The sequence below is a fragment of the Petaurus breviceps genome, unplaced genomic scaffold (genome assembly GCF_028583685.1).
Source record: "Petaurus breviceps papuanus isolate PSGF00001 unplaced genomic scaffold, PetGlider_PUasm1.0 90919, whole genome shotgun sequence".
Classification (NCBI taxonomy): domain Eukaryota; kingdom Metazoa; phylum Chordata; class Mammalia; order Diprotodontia; family Petauridae; genus Petaurus; species Petaurus breviceps.
The window spans coordinates 36434190-36451946 of NW_027187378.1; the positions used below are offsets into that span (position 1 = coordinate 36434190).

A 17757-nucleotide genomic window follows, 5' to 3' on the forward strand; every position below is an offset into this window, starting at 1 on the left:
GCAGGTAAGAGTCCAGAATGATGTTCTGGAGCTTAAACTACATACAGGGTGCTTCCTTTGGTTCCTGGCTACAGAAAGGGAATTGTGCTTTATATCCTTTTTAATTCTTGAATCATACATTTTAAAATTTCAGTGATTAAAGTAGCTTTAATTTGATTTTATGGCGCATGAGTACCTACTGCATTTTAAATAAAATCCCAAAAAACTTGAACCACCTGGACTAAGCCAAGTTTAGGCTTTGCCAATAATGTTTAAAGCTTATTTCAAAACCACTGGTGATTCAGTTGGAAGCACCGATCCTAATGCTTTGCTCAGGGACCACAGAGTACTGGTCCCTCTCACCTCACCTCACCCCACAGTGACTCTCAGCAGACCTTAAATAGTGCTCTAAAGTCTCAGGCGGTGGTGGAGGGGAGAGAGTACAAGATTTGAAGCTGAGGCCTAGAGTTTAAATCCTGGCTTAGCTACTCATTAGCTCTGTTACCTTGGCTGGGACATGTCTCTCTGGGCCTCAGTTTCCTCATTTGTAAAATGAGGAGGCTGGACTAGATCTTTTCAGGTTTCTTTCCAGGTCAACTTAGACCTATCCTTATGACTGTCCTTTGGAGGACAGCTTTATCTTTAGGTTGAGGAAAGAGAGAATAGAGTTATTTCTTAAAGGAAGTTTCCTGATGGTGACTCAGGGATGAGTCCTTCCAATAAGGATGCCCTCATTGGAAGGCATAGCCTGAGCTCTGGCGTTTAGTCAAGAAAACTCAGTCTCTTGTTACTGTGGCACCCACACAAGTGGCTGAGAGTAACAGGGCACACCCAGAAAGCAGGGCCAACTGGGGTGTATGTGGTGGGCAAGTGGTATTTTAGAGAAATTATAGCAATGTGTAGGTCAGATTCCAAATACACACACACACACACACACACACACACAATATCTCTTCCCCACAGACTTTGCCCATATGCCCATGGTTAGGTCAAAACCAAAACACCCTTTGTGGCTATGGAGCAATGGTATTTAGACTGTGTGGGCACTCAGAGCAGAGAGAGCAGGTGGAGACCATTTCAAACTGGATATGATAGACAGCTGGAACACTTACAGGGAAATTCTCTCTTCTATTCTCTCTCTCTCTCTCTCTCTCTTTTTCTCTGCTTCCTTCTTTCTTTCTCCTTTCTACTTCCCCTTTCTCCCTCCTTTCCTTTTTTTTTTTTTTTAAAGCCACAGTAACTGCCCTTGACTGGGCTGAGAAGGGGCCTGTTAGGGAGGGTGGTGAAAGAGAACGATCCCTGAACTCTGGATACCAAGATTTGAGTCCTAGTGCTACCACAGAAAGGGGCAGCTAGATGGTTCAGTGGATAAAGCGCTGGACCTGGAGTCAGGGCAATCTGAAATCAGATCTGGCCTCAGACGCTCACTAGCTGTATGACCCTAGATGGGTCACTTAACCTCTGCTTGCCTTAATCCAATGGAGAAGGAAATGGCAAACCACTCCAGCATCTTTGCCAAGATTGCTTTGGCCAGCTCTGGTGTGCTATGGTCCACAGGATCATGAAGAGTCAGAAATAACTGAATAAGAACACTACCATACGAAACCTATGTAGTCATTTGATCTTGGGCAAGGAATTTAAACCTCCCTCATTTGTAAAATGAGCATAATAACACTTACAATACCTGAGAGATAGCATGGCACAGCGGAGAGAGAGGAGGCCTCCAAGTCAAAAGATCTGGGTTCAAATCCCACCTTTTACACAAATGGGTCATGGGAGCCTGGGCAAGTCACTCCATCCCCGTCACAGGCAATTCTCTAATGTGCAAATGTATATAGGTATAGGATGTTTCCTTATCAGGATCTTCCTAAACCAATAAAATCAAAGCTTGTTTTAAAAAAAATGCTTATAATTTCAACCATTGTGGTGAGGGAAGCGTTTTGTATGCTGGAAGGTACTACAGAAATGTGAGCTGTGATAGTGATAGCTGTGAAGGTCAAGGAGTCTAGATTCTCTAAGTTTTCTTTATTCGCTCTGTAAGAAAATCACTTTTTTCCAACACCTCAGGTTAAATATTTTATATTTATTTATTCTTGTCCATATTGTGTCCCTAAAATAGAATGTGAGATCCTTGAAAGCAGGGACTGTCTAGTCTTTATATCCACAGCCTGCAGTACAAGGCCTTTCCTTGTAGATAGCAGGCACTTATATGTTTATTGAATTTAATGTTATAATGTAGGAATAATTTGGTGACTCTAAGAGGGGGTTTGTATTTAATGCTAGACCACTGTGGGGAGAGGGGAGTTAACCTAGGTGGTGACTGGATCCTCCCCTTTAGATTTATTTAGAGCTTGAGATAGACTTTTTTTTTCCCACTGGGCCCTTTCAGGTACAGGACTGGCTAGTACTCCTGACCCTCTGCCAGGAATCAGAGCTTCTCTCCTAAGCAACCTGACTCCAAAGCTGTTTGGATTTAACCTCCAAATATCCAGAAGAGTCCTGTCCACTTGGAATTGAGAAGACCTGGTGTACTTTCACATTTGGAGTTGCATAACCATGGGTCAGGACTGTCCAGTCAAAAGCCTTACCGGCAAACAACAAAAGCTATGTGACCACTCAATCCTAAAAGATTCCTGGATTATGGTGAAGAACGTGCTGGACTTTCTGGTGTGGAACGCGGGCTACAACCTTAAGGAAATAGTTTTTTTGGTGGGATTTTGTCAGGACATTAGTGTGCCATTATAATGAAATCCAGTCACTGGATATTAGACTATAAGCTCCTTGAGGTCAGGGATTTTTACTTTTTCTTGGTCTTCCCTGTACATAGGAAAGGTTTATTTAATAAATGACAGTTGATTGATGTCCAAGGTTTTTGACAGGCAGGCTAGGGAAGATCAGTAAACCTGAGAAAGCTACTCTGATCCTGGTTCTTTCTGCCTCCTTGCCTCCTCTCTCCAAAGGAGACCACTCTACCACCAGGACCCAAGAATAAGTCAAAACCCAGAACATGGTGGATTGGAACACCCAGATCAAATAGAATGAATCTCACTAGAGCCACTCAGGAATCTAAGTGTGAGATACACCCCCACTCACCTCATGACTGTTTCTTCCCAGGCTAGAGAGAGGCCCTACCTACCTCATTGTGCCACCGGATGACGTTTCCAAATCCCCCAGTTCCAAGCCTTTCTTTCATTTCCCAGGGCCCACAAGTCTGCATTTGAAGGGAAGGTGGCCAGCTCATTCTGAAGAGGTTATTGCTGAGGGAATTCAGAAAAGGAGGGTCAGAGGAAGAAAAACAAGACTCCCTGGAGAGATGGAACAGGACAGAGGACTCCTGCCTTTCGGTGTGAGTGAGAAGGGTCAAGTGGATTTTTGTTTTTTTTTTTAAAAAAGGAACTTTAACAAATTCTTTAATACTTCTCCCACCTCCGTCACTCAAAGAGATCCTTCAATCACCAAAGGAATCCACACCTAAGGTGCCATTTAAAGATTCCCTCCCCTTACTTTCCCCGGAAAAAAATCTGAAAGTCAATTCTTACCTCCTGGGAAATCACATATGCCTTTATATGGTTTGGGGAGTCTATGAATGAATCCTTCTTCCCCGACAACCCAAACCACCCACTTCAAATGGATCAGTGGGGGAACCCACACCAGCTGGATTTTCTCTCTTTGGGCTTTACAGAAATCTGGATTTTAACACTTGCCAACCAGAAGCAAAACAGAGTGGGTGGGAAAAGCCAACTTCCCAAACTCAGTAGAAATTTGTTGCTAAAACTTCAGGTAGGGGTGAACAATACTGATTATCTCCCTGAAGTCAGGAGGAGTGACCAAGGAGAGGGACTGAAAGGAGGTCACAACTTGTTCCACCTTAAGCCAGCTCAGGGTCCCAGGGAAGGGGGGGTAGGGGTGAAGGGGTGGGGATAATGAAACTCACCTGCCTGGTGGTTGGGGGAGGGGGAGGCGGCACTTGCCAGGGCAGGGAACAGGGATCCCTGGAGGGAGGCGGGGACCACCTGTAGGGACTTAGATCGGTGGGTGGCCCTTGCCCATATCAGGGTTCGGGGACCTGGATTAGACAGCTTGCCAGCCAGCTCTGGACTTCCTCAAACACTTCCTGCTCTGATGTCAGCGGGCCACATGGCGGGGGACGGGCAGGCTCTTAAAGGGGCCACAGGGACGGAGCAGGCCTTCAGCTCCCGGCTTCTGGTGTTCTAGACTGGGCATGCTATGCATCCCTCCAACCTACCTGGCTCTGCCCAGCGTGGACCCCAGATCCCAGGACTTTTCAGGAAGATGTGTATTGTTCTAAAAATTAAAAAAACAAAAACAAGAATCCCAGGGTGTGTGTTGGGGGTACAGAGGGGGAGGACAGTCTTTTCGAAGTACACTTTGGTGCCAAATCCCAGCACCCTCAAACAAGGAATGATTGCAACAAAGTCCCAGACCCTTTCTCACACAGCTGAAACTGACCCAGGAGCAGGTTCTGGGAGTGGCAGCAGTGGTGGGGATTTCCTCAGCCTTCCCACAGCTGGGAGGGCTCTTTCTGCTTCCTCTGACACTGCATGAGGTGGAATTTCCTTGGGTCCCTGCTTAGGATGGACTGGCTGATGATTTACAGGAATCTGCTGTTACCACACTGTCATCCCCTTCAGTTATTCCTCCCTTCTGGATGCTCTCTGCCCTTTATCTGAAAAGATAAGTCACAGCTAAACCCTATTCCAAAGGAAACCGCCACCATGCCAAAAGAAAGAAAGAAAAATAAATTCAAGAGTCTTGGAGGAAGAGTCAGAGGAGCTAGGTTTGATTGCGTCGGCTCCTTTACCCCTCCTGCATTAGCTGGATGACATGAGCAAATCAGTTCCCTTCTCTGAGGCTTAGGGAATCTCTTCTTTTAAAAAGTGACGGAGTTGATCTAAGGGGTGTTTAAAGTAAATTCGTTCTTGCTCTTACAAAAACCTGACAATGTTGCATTAAAAGCAAGCCTAAGGAGTATGAGGAAATGTTAAAAAAAAATTTTTTTAACCTTCATAAAGGGAGAAGCAGCCTGTTATAGTGGAAAAGCCTTATGTCTAAAATTTCTCAGGATTTAGAACTACCTATATGATAGTGGACAACTTACTTGAGCCTCAGTTTCCTCACCTATACAATGAGAGTTTCGGCTAGATAATTTCATCCATCCATGCATCCATCCTTCCATGCATGCATCCATCCTTCCATGCATGCATGCATCTATCCATCCATTTAATAACTATTTAGCAAGCACTTAATCATATAGAGCATTGTGCTTAGGTAGGTGCTAGAGATACAAAGACAAATGGGAAACGTTTCCTGCCCTCAGTTTCCCCAGCATCCATCTTGGTGAATGGTCCATTATTTTAGGCAAACTCCAGACAGGTTTCACTTTGTTACTGGAAGTTTTCATTTCCTCTTGTTATTTGAGACTCAGGACCATCTCCTTCAAATTTTGGTTAACTAAAAGTCTGTCTTAATATTAAATTCAGCTGACCAAAACCTGTCTCATGGGATGTAAAAATTTACTTAGAACCTTGTTGTTCATGACTGACTCATAAACGGGGTTTTCTTGGCAAAGATACTGGAGTGCCACTTTCTTCTCCAGTGTGTCCCCATTTTACAGATGAGGAACTGAGACTGATAGGGGTTTAGTGACTTGCCCAGGGTCACACAGCTAGTAACTGAAGTCACATTTGAACTCACATCTTCTTGACTCCAGGCAAGGTACTCCAGCCACTGAGCCACCTAGCCCTTAGGGCCTTAAACATTCCTTAAATAAGAAGCCTGAGAAAGGTTCTCCACTGTCTCTTGAGTCCTTGGCCATGTAAATCTTCCCCCTTAATCAGGCTATTTGTGAATCCTCTAAATGTAGTTTAATCTGTATCCTGACTTAGTTTACTTACAAAGTTTGTTTGATGAGGTCTGTTTCCTTTTGAAATTATAAATGTTTAACTAAGTTTGTTGGACTTTTATGACATTGAAGGCTCTATCTTTCTCTCTAACTTTTATGGCCAAAGAGGAATGTACACAACTACAATCTGTAAATGGATTATTTCTCTGACTATAAGAAGCCTGGTCAGAATCCCAATGATTGTTCAGGTTTTCTCTGAGGCCTGAACCTATACTCGAGCATAATAATAAAACCTAGGTTTTTACCTCTTTAATTTCTTCCTTGTGATAGATAAATATATATTTGGCAGCAGTTAACCCACCACATGAAGTCAGGAGATGTTTCTCCAATAACATCATTCCCTATTCCCTGACCATCTTTTCACCCAACAGCTTTTCCTCTTTGAGTACCCTGTTCTTTTTTAATCTTTTTATCTTTGGGTATCCATTCCTTTTCTCTCCCCTCTCCCCTTCTTCAGTTCTGGAACCATGACCAAATCAACTTAGCCTTACCTCTCAAAAAGGGCTTGGTAATCCAGTGCCCTGAGGCCCTAGCCACCATCTCTATAACTTTACTGACCAAAGTGCCCCTTCCTGGCCACCACTGCCCCGAAGTGTGTTGTCTTTCCCTACTGTAAGTTCTTTGAAGGCAGGGACTGTCTACTTTTGTCTTTCTATTCCTAGGCACTTGGGTGGTATAGCAGATCAGAAGATGGAGTTCTGGGCTTGAAGTCAGGAAGACCTGAGTTTAGGTCTGGCCTCAGACACTTGCTAGCTGTGTGACCCTGGGTAAATAGCATAACCCCATTTACCTCAGTTTCTTCATCTGTAAAATGAGCCAGAGAAGTAAAAGATACTCCAGTATCTTTGCCAAGAAAACCCCAAATAGGATCATAAAGAGTCAGACACAACCGAAAAACAACTTATGAGCGGTGTGACCCTGGTCAAGTCACTTAACCTCTGCCTACCTCAATATCCTCAGCTTTAAAATGGGGTTCATAATAGCACCTACCTCTGAGGATTATGTAACAGGTACTTGATAAACACTTGTCCCACTCTTCCCTCCCAGAATTCCTCCAGCACCTCCTCCCCACCCCCAGGTAAACTAGGTAGTGTGATAGATAGAGTTAAGGCCTTAGGGGTTAGAAAACCTTAGTTTTAAATCTAACCTCAGACACTGATGAACTAACTGTGTGACTGGGCAAGTCTCTTAACTATTTAGACTCGGTTTCCTCATCTGTAAAAATGGGTATAATAATAGCACCCACCTCACAAGGTTGTTGTGAGAATCAAATAGTAGCTAACTTCCATCTAGAATTTTAAGGTTTACAAAGCACCTTACAAATATCATCCCATTTTTTCCTCACAACAACGCTGGAAGGTAAGTGCTATTTTTATACCGGTTTTACAGAGGAGGAGACTTAGTGAATCTCAAAGTAACTGGGTCACACATCTAGTAAGTGTCTGAGATGAGATTTGAACTCAGCTGTTAGTTATTGTACCACCTGGTTGCCTAATTTATATGTAAAGAGATTTGCACATCTTAGGTGCTATATAAACATCAGCTATTATTAATAAATGCTTCCTTCCCCCCTCACCCCCACAACTCATTCAAAGAGCTCACACTCTGCTGGGAGGCATATATTTAATCAGATACACAGGGATAGGGACTAGATGTGTGATTTCTTTGGTACAGAAAACTGGTGGATGAGGAAACTCCTTTCCAAAAAAAGGTTAGCCTGTTTTCTGCGTTTTCCAATTTTAAAGAGGTGCCTAGGGCACTGATCTGTTCACAATTCTACAGGCTGTATGTGTCTGAGGCCAGGCATAGATAAATAAATACCAGCTATTTTGAACTGGGAGAACACATTATCAGTTGGGTTGTGTGTGTGGGGGGGAGGGGGATTTGGGGGGAGGGGGTGGAGATCTTCCTATAGGAACTGGCACATGAGTTGGTATTCACAGAAGCTAGAGATTCTAAAAAATATCTCTATTTTTTAGAGGTTTTGAGAGAGTATTCCAAGGCTGGGGGACAGGCCATAAAGACCGAAGAGTTGGGAAATGGAATGTCACTGTTGCAGGACAGGAAGCAGTCGATCTGATTGGAACCTAAGAGTACCTGAGGGGAAGTAATGTGTGATAAAGCTGGAAAGTCAAACTGAAAGCAGGGTGTGAAGGGCTATCAATGTCAAACAAAGGAATTTGTATTTCGTGGGAGAAGCAATTCCTTCTTAAATGGGGAAGTGATGGGGTCTGACCTGTATATTAGGAGGGTTATTTTGGCAACTCTGTGGAGGATGGATTATAGTGGTGAGAAACTGGAGTCAGGGAGAAAAATTAACTGGAGATAATTCTCTAGAAAAATTATGAGGATCTAGACTAGAGGTGATATATATGAATGGAGAAAAGTGACTAATTGGAGAGATGTTTTGGAGGTGGAATCAACAAGAATTGTCAACTGTTAAGGTATAGATCAGGGGTTTGTTGGTAACTGATTTTAACAATCAGTTCTCTAAATCTGGGGCATACTTTGAAGGTTGATCTGCATTATTATCATTTTCTCCTTTACTTTCTCAAGTCTAGGTGATGAACAAAACCATAAATCAAGTTCTGGTATGTAATGTTTGCCGATTTCTAATTTGTAAATGTTCAGTTGCTAACTAGGTCAGATATGTAATATTTGTCAATTTCTAATATGTAAATGCTCAGATGTTTACTAGCTGTGTGACCCTAGGTAAGTCACTTAACCCTATCTGCTTCAGTTTCTTCATCTATAAAATGAACTGGAGCAGGAAATGGCAAACCACCCTAGTATCTCTGCCAAGAAAACCCCAAAGGGGTCATGAAGAGTGGGACAGGATTGAAACGATTCAACAACAACAAATGTTCACACTGAAAATTTAACAGTCAGTTCTTTCTGAAGCTTGTTAGAGCTGGTTCCAGGACACCCTTGGTATGGAGACTGCAGGAGAGAGAAAAATTGAGTGATTTCACTATTCTGACCCTGATTGACCCGAAGGATGGTGGTATCTCCGACAGAAATAAAGAAGCAAGGGATAGCTAAGTGGCGCAGTGAATAGAGCACCAGACCTGGAGTCAGGAGGACCTGAGTTTAAATGGAGCCTCAGACACTTAACACTAGCCATGTGACCTTGGGCAAGTCACTTAACCCCAAATGCCCTACCTTCCCCCCTCCAAAAAGCAATAAATAAATAAACAAACAAATAAATAAGCAAGCAAGGAAGAGGTATGGGTTTGGGGAAAACAACTTAAAACAACAACAAAAGTTCTAGTTAAGACTTGTAGTGTTTGTGATGCTGTCCTGGAGGACTATTTCTTTATGGGGCATAATGGACTAGTTGGAGCCTGTGGGTCCGAGTAAGCAATTGCTTTTCTTAATCAGAAGCACAAATGAGTATCGCTTCTCTGGGCCTTCTCTGAAGTGTGTTCTGTGACTCTCAGGTAAATGCCTACCGGATATTTAGTTGGAAACAGTTGGGAATTTTTGAGAGATATATAGATCTGGGATTCATCTTCGTGGAGATGATAAGATCACTAAGGTGATGAGGTCATCGAGTGAGAGAGGGTGTAGTGAGTGAAGATAATAGGGCCCAGCACAGAGTCTGAGGTTACACCCACAGTTAGAGGGCTGGGACTGGGCTGATGATCCGGTAAAGGTGACTGTCAGGTAGGCAGGAGCACTGAGAGAGTAGCATTGGGAAAGTCCAGAGAGGAGAGAGTACCCAGGATGAAAGGCTCAACAGCATCAAACACTACAGAAAGGTCAAGAATAATAAGAACTGAGAAAGGTCTATCTGAACTGAACTCAAGATCTCTTGCCAGCAGACCTAAAACTCTACTCACTGTATTATAATGCCTTTGAGGAGGAGTGAGGGCAGATACAAAAGGAATGTAAAATAGAATTCCATTCCTCAGAGGAGTTTAAAATCCTGCTGGGGAGACAGGATTCTCTAAGGATCATTTTTGAATGTCTCCAACATCCCTGCTAACTCCTAGAAAACCCAGAAGACAATTAGATTAATTGACAATAGAGAAAACATGTTAGAAGTTGTAGTGTCTTTGTTTTGGTCATATCTGACTCTTTGTGACCCCTTTTGGGTTTTTCTTGACAAAGATACTGGAGTGGTTTGCCATTTTCTTCTTTAGCTCATTTTACAGATGAGGAAACTTAAGCAAACAGAGTTAAGTGATTTGTGTAAGTATCTGAGGCCAGATTTGAGTCTTCCTGACTCCAGGTCCTGCACTCTATGCACTGTGCAACCTAGCTGTCTGAACAGAATTTGAGCAGGGACTTTATGAATAAGGTGGGTTCTGCTTCATTGGGGGAATACCCACATTGATGAACAGGTGAATTGATGAATTGGTGGAAATTTTCTTGGAGTTTTTTTTTTTCTTTAGAAGTTCAGTTCATGGGGGTTGGTGAAAGCCTGGGGTGCAGTGCATTCCATTTTCTCTCTGTATCAGTGTGTGGGTGTGTGGGGTGGTGGTAGTGGTGGGATGGGGATGAGGGAGAGTCTGTTATATCAGTTTTCCAGAATATTGTGCTTCAGGGTTTATGGATTCCCCTTCAGCTTTATTAGGAGGGAAAGCAACACTGGCCTCCTTTTGAGTGAGGGAAGGCAGCCAGATTGTCTTTGGAGCCACACAGGAGCTGAGTCATAGGACCAAGAGTCAATTTCAAGACAAGGAAGAAAACAAAGTTGAGAGTATCCTGCTCAGGGAGAATGCCACCCCTCCTCACCCAAGGAATCTAATAGCCTTTGAATACCAGGTGTTAAGTCAGGTCCTCTGCCAAGTTTTTAGAAATTATTTTGTTTGTTCTCATGAAGGGCTCCAGTTAACCCACCATCGTCCAGGCCTTCAGAATGCAAAGATTTGAGAAAGGCAAGTCAGAACCTGCTCCTTCGTGAAAATCAAATTCTTTTCTGTATTTGATCTTCTATAGCCAGAAAAGTTGAAAAAACAAACTTGTTTAGTTAGAAGGAATAAAGAAATGGACTTTCTTTTTTTTCTTTTTAAAAAATTTACTTATTTTTAGTTTTCAACATGTACTTTTATAAGATTTTGAGTTCTAAATTTCCCCCTTCTACCCTCACGCCTCTCCAAGACAGCATGCAATCTGATGTAGGCTATCCATATATGATCATATTAAACACATTTCCACATTAGTAATGTTGTGAAAGAAGAATCAGAACAAAAGGGGAAAACCATGAGAAAGAAAAAACAACAAAAGAAAGAGAAAATAGTATGCTTTCATCTGTATTCAGACTCCATAGTTCTTTCTCTGGATGTGCCATCATGAGTCTTTTGGAATTGATTTAGATCGTTGCATTGCTGAGAAGAGTTAAGTCTATCACAGTTGATCATTGTATAATGTTGCTGTTACTGTGTACAATGTTCTCCTGGTTCTGCTCACTTCGCTCAACGTTAGTTCATGAAAGTCTTTCTAGGTTTTTCTGAAATCTGCCTGCCCATCATTTCTTATGGAACAACAGTATTCCATTACATTCATATACCACAACTTGTTCAGTCATTCCCCAATGATGGGCATACACTCATTTTCCAATTCTTGGCTACCACAAAAAGAGCTGCTATAAATATTTTTGTACATGTGGGTCCTTTTCCCTTTTTTATGATCTCTTTGGGGTACAAACCAAGAAGTGGTATTGCTTGATCCTCAAAGTGTATGCAATTTTATAGCCCTTTGGTCACAGTTCCATATTGTTTTCCAGTATGTTTGGATCGGTTCACAACTTCACCAAGAATGCATTAGTATTTCAATTTTCCTACATCTCCAACATTTAACATTTTCCTGTTTTGTCATATTAGCCAATCTGACTGGTGAGACATGGTACCTCAGAGTTGTTTTGATTTGCATTTCTCTAATCCATAGTGATTTAGAGCATTTTTTCACATGGTTATAGATAACTTTAATTTCTTCCTCTGAAAACTGCCTGTTCATATCCTTTGACCACTCATCGATTGGGGAACGACTTGCATTCTTCTAGATTTGACTCATTTCTCTGGGCTCAGACACTTAGCACCCACCCAGAAACACCTGGCCGTGTAACCTCGAGCAAGTTACTTAACCCCAATTGCTTAGGGGCGGCCAGGTGGCTCAGCTAGTAAGAGCACCTGCCCCAGTGTCGGGATGACCTGGGGATCAAATCTGGGCTCAGATACTTAGCACCACACCCAGAAATAACTGGCGGTGTAAACTTGAGCAAGTTACTTAACCCCGGTTGCTTAAAAAAAAAAAGATTTGACTCATTTCTCTATATATTTAAGAAATGAGGCCTTTATCAGAGATACTGGTTATAAAAATTGTTTCCCAGCTTTCTGCTTCCCTTTCAATATTGGGTGCATTGGCTTTGATTTGCAAAACCTTTTTAATTTAATGTAGTCAAAATTATCCATTTTGCATTTCATAATGTTCTCTCCCTCTTATTTGGTCATAAATTCTTCCCTTCTCTATAGGTAAACTATTCCTTGCTCTCCTAATTTGCTTATAGTTTCACCTTTTATGTCTAAGTCATGTACCTATTTTGACCTTATCTTGTTATACAGTATAAGATGTTGGTCCATGCCTAGTTTCTGCCATAGTGTTGAAATGGATTTTCTCTTTTAACAGACTTAGTGGGAAATAATCATTGGGAAGCAACATGTAATGATGAGAGGGGAGATAACACCTTTACTCAGAATCCTTCAGGTAACACAGAAATGGCTCTTTCAGTTCAACTCAGCAAAAATTTTTAAAGTACGTACTGTTGGGGCAGCTAGGTGGCACAGTGGATAGAGCACCAGCCCTGGAGTCAGGAGGACCTGAGTTAAAATCTGACCTCAGATACTTGACACTAACTAGCTGTGTGACCTTGGGCAAGTTACTTAACCCCAGTTGCCTCCTCTTCATTCCTCCAAAAAAAATAAAGCAAAAATAAAACAAGTTGCTCCTTAAGCTTGAGAGTAGAATGGAGATTGAGAATAGCATCTCATGTTTCTCACATCAAGTTACTGTATAAAAAATTTTTTTAATCCAAAATAAAATAACAGCTAACACAATGTATTTGATTATTATAACAACCCTGGGAAGTAGGTGCTATTATTATTCCCATTTTACAGATGAAGAAACTGAGGCAAACAGGTTAAGTGATTTGCCCAGGCCTATACAGTAGGTGTGAGGCCAGATTTGAACTCCCAGCATGGAAATTTACCCCAACAGTACAAATTAGGAGTTCCAAGTTGCCTTAGATGATGACAGGCCAAATGACCCCCTCCACCCATCCTCTCAGTTGAGAACTTTGCCTCATATTTCACTGAAAAAAAAAAAAGGCCATTGGTCAAGACCTCCTGCTTCTCCCCTCTTCCTCAGCTTACATCTCCCAAATGCCTCTTCCATTATCTCCTTCTTCACCAGTCTCCCATGATGAGATGGCCCTCTCTTGCCAAAGCAAGCCCCTCTACATGCACAGGTCATCCCATTCTATCTCTTCTTCTCCAGTAAACTGACATTTTTATCACCTCCACTCTTTTTACTTATCTTCAATCCCTCCCTATTTACTGACTGCTTCCCTAGCCCCTACTGACATTTCTATGTCTTCTTGATCCTCCCTTACTTGGCCCATTCATTCCCTTTAACATCTCATTTCTTTCTGCCCTTTTGTGGCTGTCTACATTATTTGACTCCTTTTCCTCTCACCCTCTCCTTAACTCTTTGCAATCTGGCTCTCTCCAGTTACCAATGATATCTTGCTCAATCCTAATGACTTTTTCTAAATCAGCATTCCTCTAGACCTCTCTGTGGTCTTTGACATTGTAGTCAGAGGTATCAAATTCATTAGCCCAAGAGCCACAAACCACAGCAAAACTCTAGAGTGGGAATGAATTAGATTAAAATGTAATTGGGAAATATTTAACGAAGTAAAGAAAAATACAATGCAACATAGATAAATATTAACTTGTGGTTTTCAAAGTCAATATGCATCCTGCAGGGATCCTTTTCTATTTGAGTTTGATACCTCTATATCATCCCCTTCATTGATACTCTCTCCTCCCCAGGTTTTGGGGACACTGCTCTATCCTAGTGCTCCCTTATTTGAGGACTCCTTCTTGGTCTTTGCTAGGTCCTAACCCAGGTCACACCTACTAACTGTGGCTCTCACAGAGCTCTGTCCTGGTCCTCTTCTGTACAATTTCACTTGGTGATCTCAAAAGGATTAAATTATCCTCTCTGTGGAGATGATTCTCTGATCTACTTGTCTAGCTCTGACTTCTCTGCTGACCTCCAATTTCACGTCTCCAACTGCCTCTTAGACATTTTGACCAATGTCCTGTGAACATCTTAAACTCAGTTTGTCTAAAACTCAACTAATTTTTTCCCCTCAAAACTGTTCTTCCTAAGTTCTCTATTAACGTTAAGGGTACCACCATTCTTCCAGTCACGCAGGCTTGCAATCCTTGACTCCTTAATATTTCGTGACCCCCATAAACAATTTGTTCCCGAGATCTGCCAATTTTATCTTCATAACATTTCTTGCATCTGCTTCTTTCTCTTCTCTTACACTGTCACCCTGGTGTGAGCCCTCATCAACTCATGCCCAGATTATTGTAATAGCCTACTTCTTGACTTGACTTGTCTTGACATAAGTCAGGTCACACCAAAATGAGAAAGTATAGCTGGGTTGTGATTTGTACCTTTGTACTACAATTTGTACCACAATGTACCACAAATTTGTACCATTGTACCACAATGAAATCATGGATCCTTTGAAATAATTACCAAGTAATATATACAGAAAGGACTCACTTCCAAGCCCATAGTGAGTTTCAGGCTTTTTTGACCCTTCCCCCTGATCCTCACCCCGTCATGGAGCTACACTTCCTTTCCAGAGACCAGTACAGTTTCAATGATTCACAGTATTGTCATGGGTGGTATTCCAGTAAGGAAGATCAAATCAGAGCTGGCTTTTGTCCAAGACTGTCATTGTAACTTACCTTCCGTAAGCATCCCTGAACCTTTGCTATAGCCTTCTCTCAAAATCTAGCTCTCTTAAGTAACAGGGCCAGTAGGACAATTAAAGTAGTGACCCAGTTGACCATACTACAGGTCTTTTATGTGGAATTTGAGGTGGTGCATGATGTCTCCAGGCTATTTGAAAATCTCTTGTCTTTTACTATGGAGCCCATAGTTCTACCCTACATATGAAAAGGATCTTTGGGGGATGTCTTCCTACTCATCCTACTCAACCAAGCCTCTTGTTTCCCACTCCTTGCTGGTTTAGGGTAAATCTGTTCTGTTTACCTTCTTCTGCCTATTCTATTCCTTTTCTCAGTCCCTGGGCAACATCTCTCTAATTTGGTCATGATCCCTCTAGGTGTTGGGGAATGGGATGCAGAAAGGCACTTGAGTTCTCTCTTCATTTAGCTTTCAGACTCTAGTGTAGCAGGGAAATTCTTCTTCAACAAAGTGAAGGTGCTCACTGTTGCTCCCAGTGCCATCATCTGCTACTTAGAGAGGAAAGGGCAACCTTCCCCAATGGTGAAGATTCATTTCATGTCCCAGTTCTATATGTCAACTGCTGTGTAAACTTTATTTTATTTTTTTTATGAGCAATTGGGGTTAAGTAACTTGCTCAAGGTTACACGGCCAGTTATTTCTAGGTGTGGTGCTAAGTGCCTGAGCCCGGGATTCGATCCCCAGGTCATCCTGACACTGGAGCCAGTGCTCTTACTCGCTGAGCCACCTGGCTGCCCCTTGCTGTGTAAACTTTAAAGCACTCAAAATGTTAGCTATTGTTTGGGTCACTCTAATGCAATTACTCATTTAACAGGAGAGGAAGCTAAGGCCCAGAGAGAGGAAAGAACTTGGGTACTGGTACTAGGACCTAGGTCTCCTGATTGTACAGTACATACACTGTCTACTGCAATGCATTGCTTTCCATAAGAATTTGGTGGCCATGGCAAAGTATTGGAAACAAAAGGGGTGTTTATCCTATAAAGTATAGTGGAGCAAATTGTAATATATGTATAACGGTGGCAATAGGGCAAAACTCCCTTTATTCCCAGGACTGGAGCACTTCCAGAGCCCCTGCAACTGGGCCCATGCTCAGGCCCTTTGGTAAAGGAGACACACCATCAGAAGCTTGTAGATGGTAGCCTCCACTGCTGGGGGTTGTTGTCAGGGAAGATTGACAACTGATCAAAAGCATTCAAAAGGAGAAACAACTTCCACTCTCAGTTTCTCTTCCTCTTTTTTTGGATGTGTAGTTTGGAAATCCAACAACTTTTCCCTGGACTTCCTCACAGGGGTGGAGGGGATCTCTCTCCCTTCTCCCTACTCAGTAGCAACTATGATGCCTACCCATGTGTGGAAGTCAGTGCATAATATATTGGCTTGGATGAGCCTGAGATTGAATCTCAAGTCCCTAGATGCCTCTTCTGCTTTATGTTTCTTTTCCTCTGCATTTTTGTTGTCATTTTAATCTTAGTGGTATCTGACTCTTTGTGACCCCATTTGGAGTTTTCTTGGCAAAGATACTAGAGTGGTTTGCCATTTCCTTCTTCTGCTCATTTTAGATAAGGAAACTGAGGCAAACAGGATTACATGACTTGTCCAGGGTCACACAGCTAATAAATGTCTGAGGCTGGATTTGAACTCACAAAGAGGAGACTTTCTGACTCCAGGCCCAATACTCTATCTACTGCACCACCTAGCTGCCATTCCTTGGCATAGGTGACCCAATAGCACTTTTTTTTTGCCTTTTTTTTGGAGGGCAATTGGGGTTGAGACTTGCCCAAGGTCACACAGCTAGTTTTTGTATTAAGTGCCTGAGGCTGAATTTGAACTCAGGTCGTCCTGACTCCAGGGCCGGTGCTCTATTCACTGCACCACCTAGCCGCCCCAATAGCACTTCCGAGAGGGATATTTGGAGTTATTGAATGCAATGTAGTCACACAAATCTCTTAAGGGTTCTCCCAGAAGAACATAACAGAAATGCCAAGATCAAATATAAAACCCTCTGTTTTGACTTTTTTGGGGAATCATTATTAAATTTTATTTTTAATTCATGGAATAAAATAAGCATTTCCATAATTCAATACAATAAAAAAGATGATTGCACATGAAACTGCAAAATCTTCTTTACACAACTTGCTATTCCTTTCAAATACACAAGAAAATTATCATGTAAATTTCTTTTTTTTCTTCCCTCCCCCTTCCACTGCCCTAGACATTAGACACAAATAGGTATATATACACATACACACATACATATATGTTCTAGACATAGAAATTATTCTAGACATACTTCTATTTATCAGTTCTCTCTCTAGATGCAGATAGTATTGTTTTTCATATGTCCTTTCTAGTTAATTTGGGTGTTTATAATAACCAAAATAACTTATTTATTCAAAGTTGTTCTTAAAACAACATTGCTGTTACTATATACAATGTTTTTTGTTTCTGCTTATTTCACTCTTCATTATTTCCTGCAAGTCATTCCATATTTTTTCTAAAATAATTGAGCTTAAACCTGATTGCCTCTCAAAAAAAAAAAAAAAAGAAAAAAGAAAACAATAAAAAATGGGCAGGTAGGTGGTATAGTGGATAGAGTACTGACCCTGTAGTCAGGGAGGACCTGAGTTCAAATTCAGACTCAGTCACTTGACACTTACTAGCTGTGTGATCCTGGGCAAGTCACTTAACCCTGGTTAAAGAAAAAAAAAGAAAAGAAAATCATTGAGCTCATCATTTCTTGACAGCACAATAGTATTCTATCACAATCATATACCTCAACTTGTTCAGCTATTCCCCGGTTGATGGGTATCCTTGCAATTTCCAATTCTTTGCCACTACAGAGA

The 17757-nt window shown here is 41.9% G+C and overlaps 1 protein-coding gene across 2 annotated transcripts in view; it reads right to left on the reverse strand.

Moving 5' to 3' along the window:
- Nucleotides 1-4110, reverse strand: part of IKBKB (inhibitor of nuclear factor kappa B kinase subunit beta) — an 82790-nt gene extending 78680 nt beyond the window's left edge. For both annotated transcript variants that reach the window (XM_069075824.1, XM_069075823.1), the window contains exons 1-2: nt 3914-4110; nt 3116-3236 (exon numbers count right to left, since the gene is read on the reverse strand). In XM_069075824.1, the coding sequence (XP_068931925.1) occupies nt 3116-3220 (105 nt within the window). In that variant the 5' untranslated portion in view covers nt 3221-3236; nt 3914-4110. The remainder of the gene's footprint in view (nt 1-3115; nt 3237-3913) is intronic.
- Between the last annotated feature and the right edge of the window lie 13647 nt (nt 4111-17757).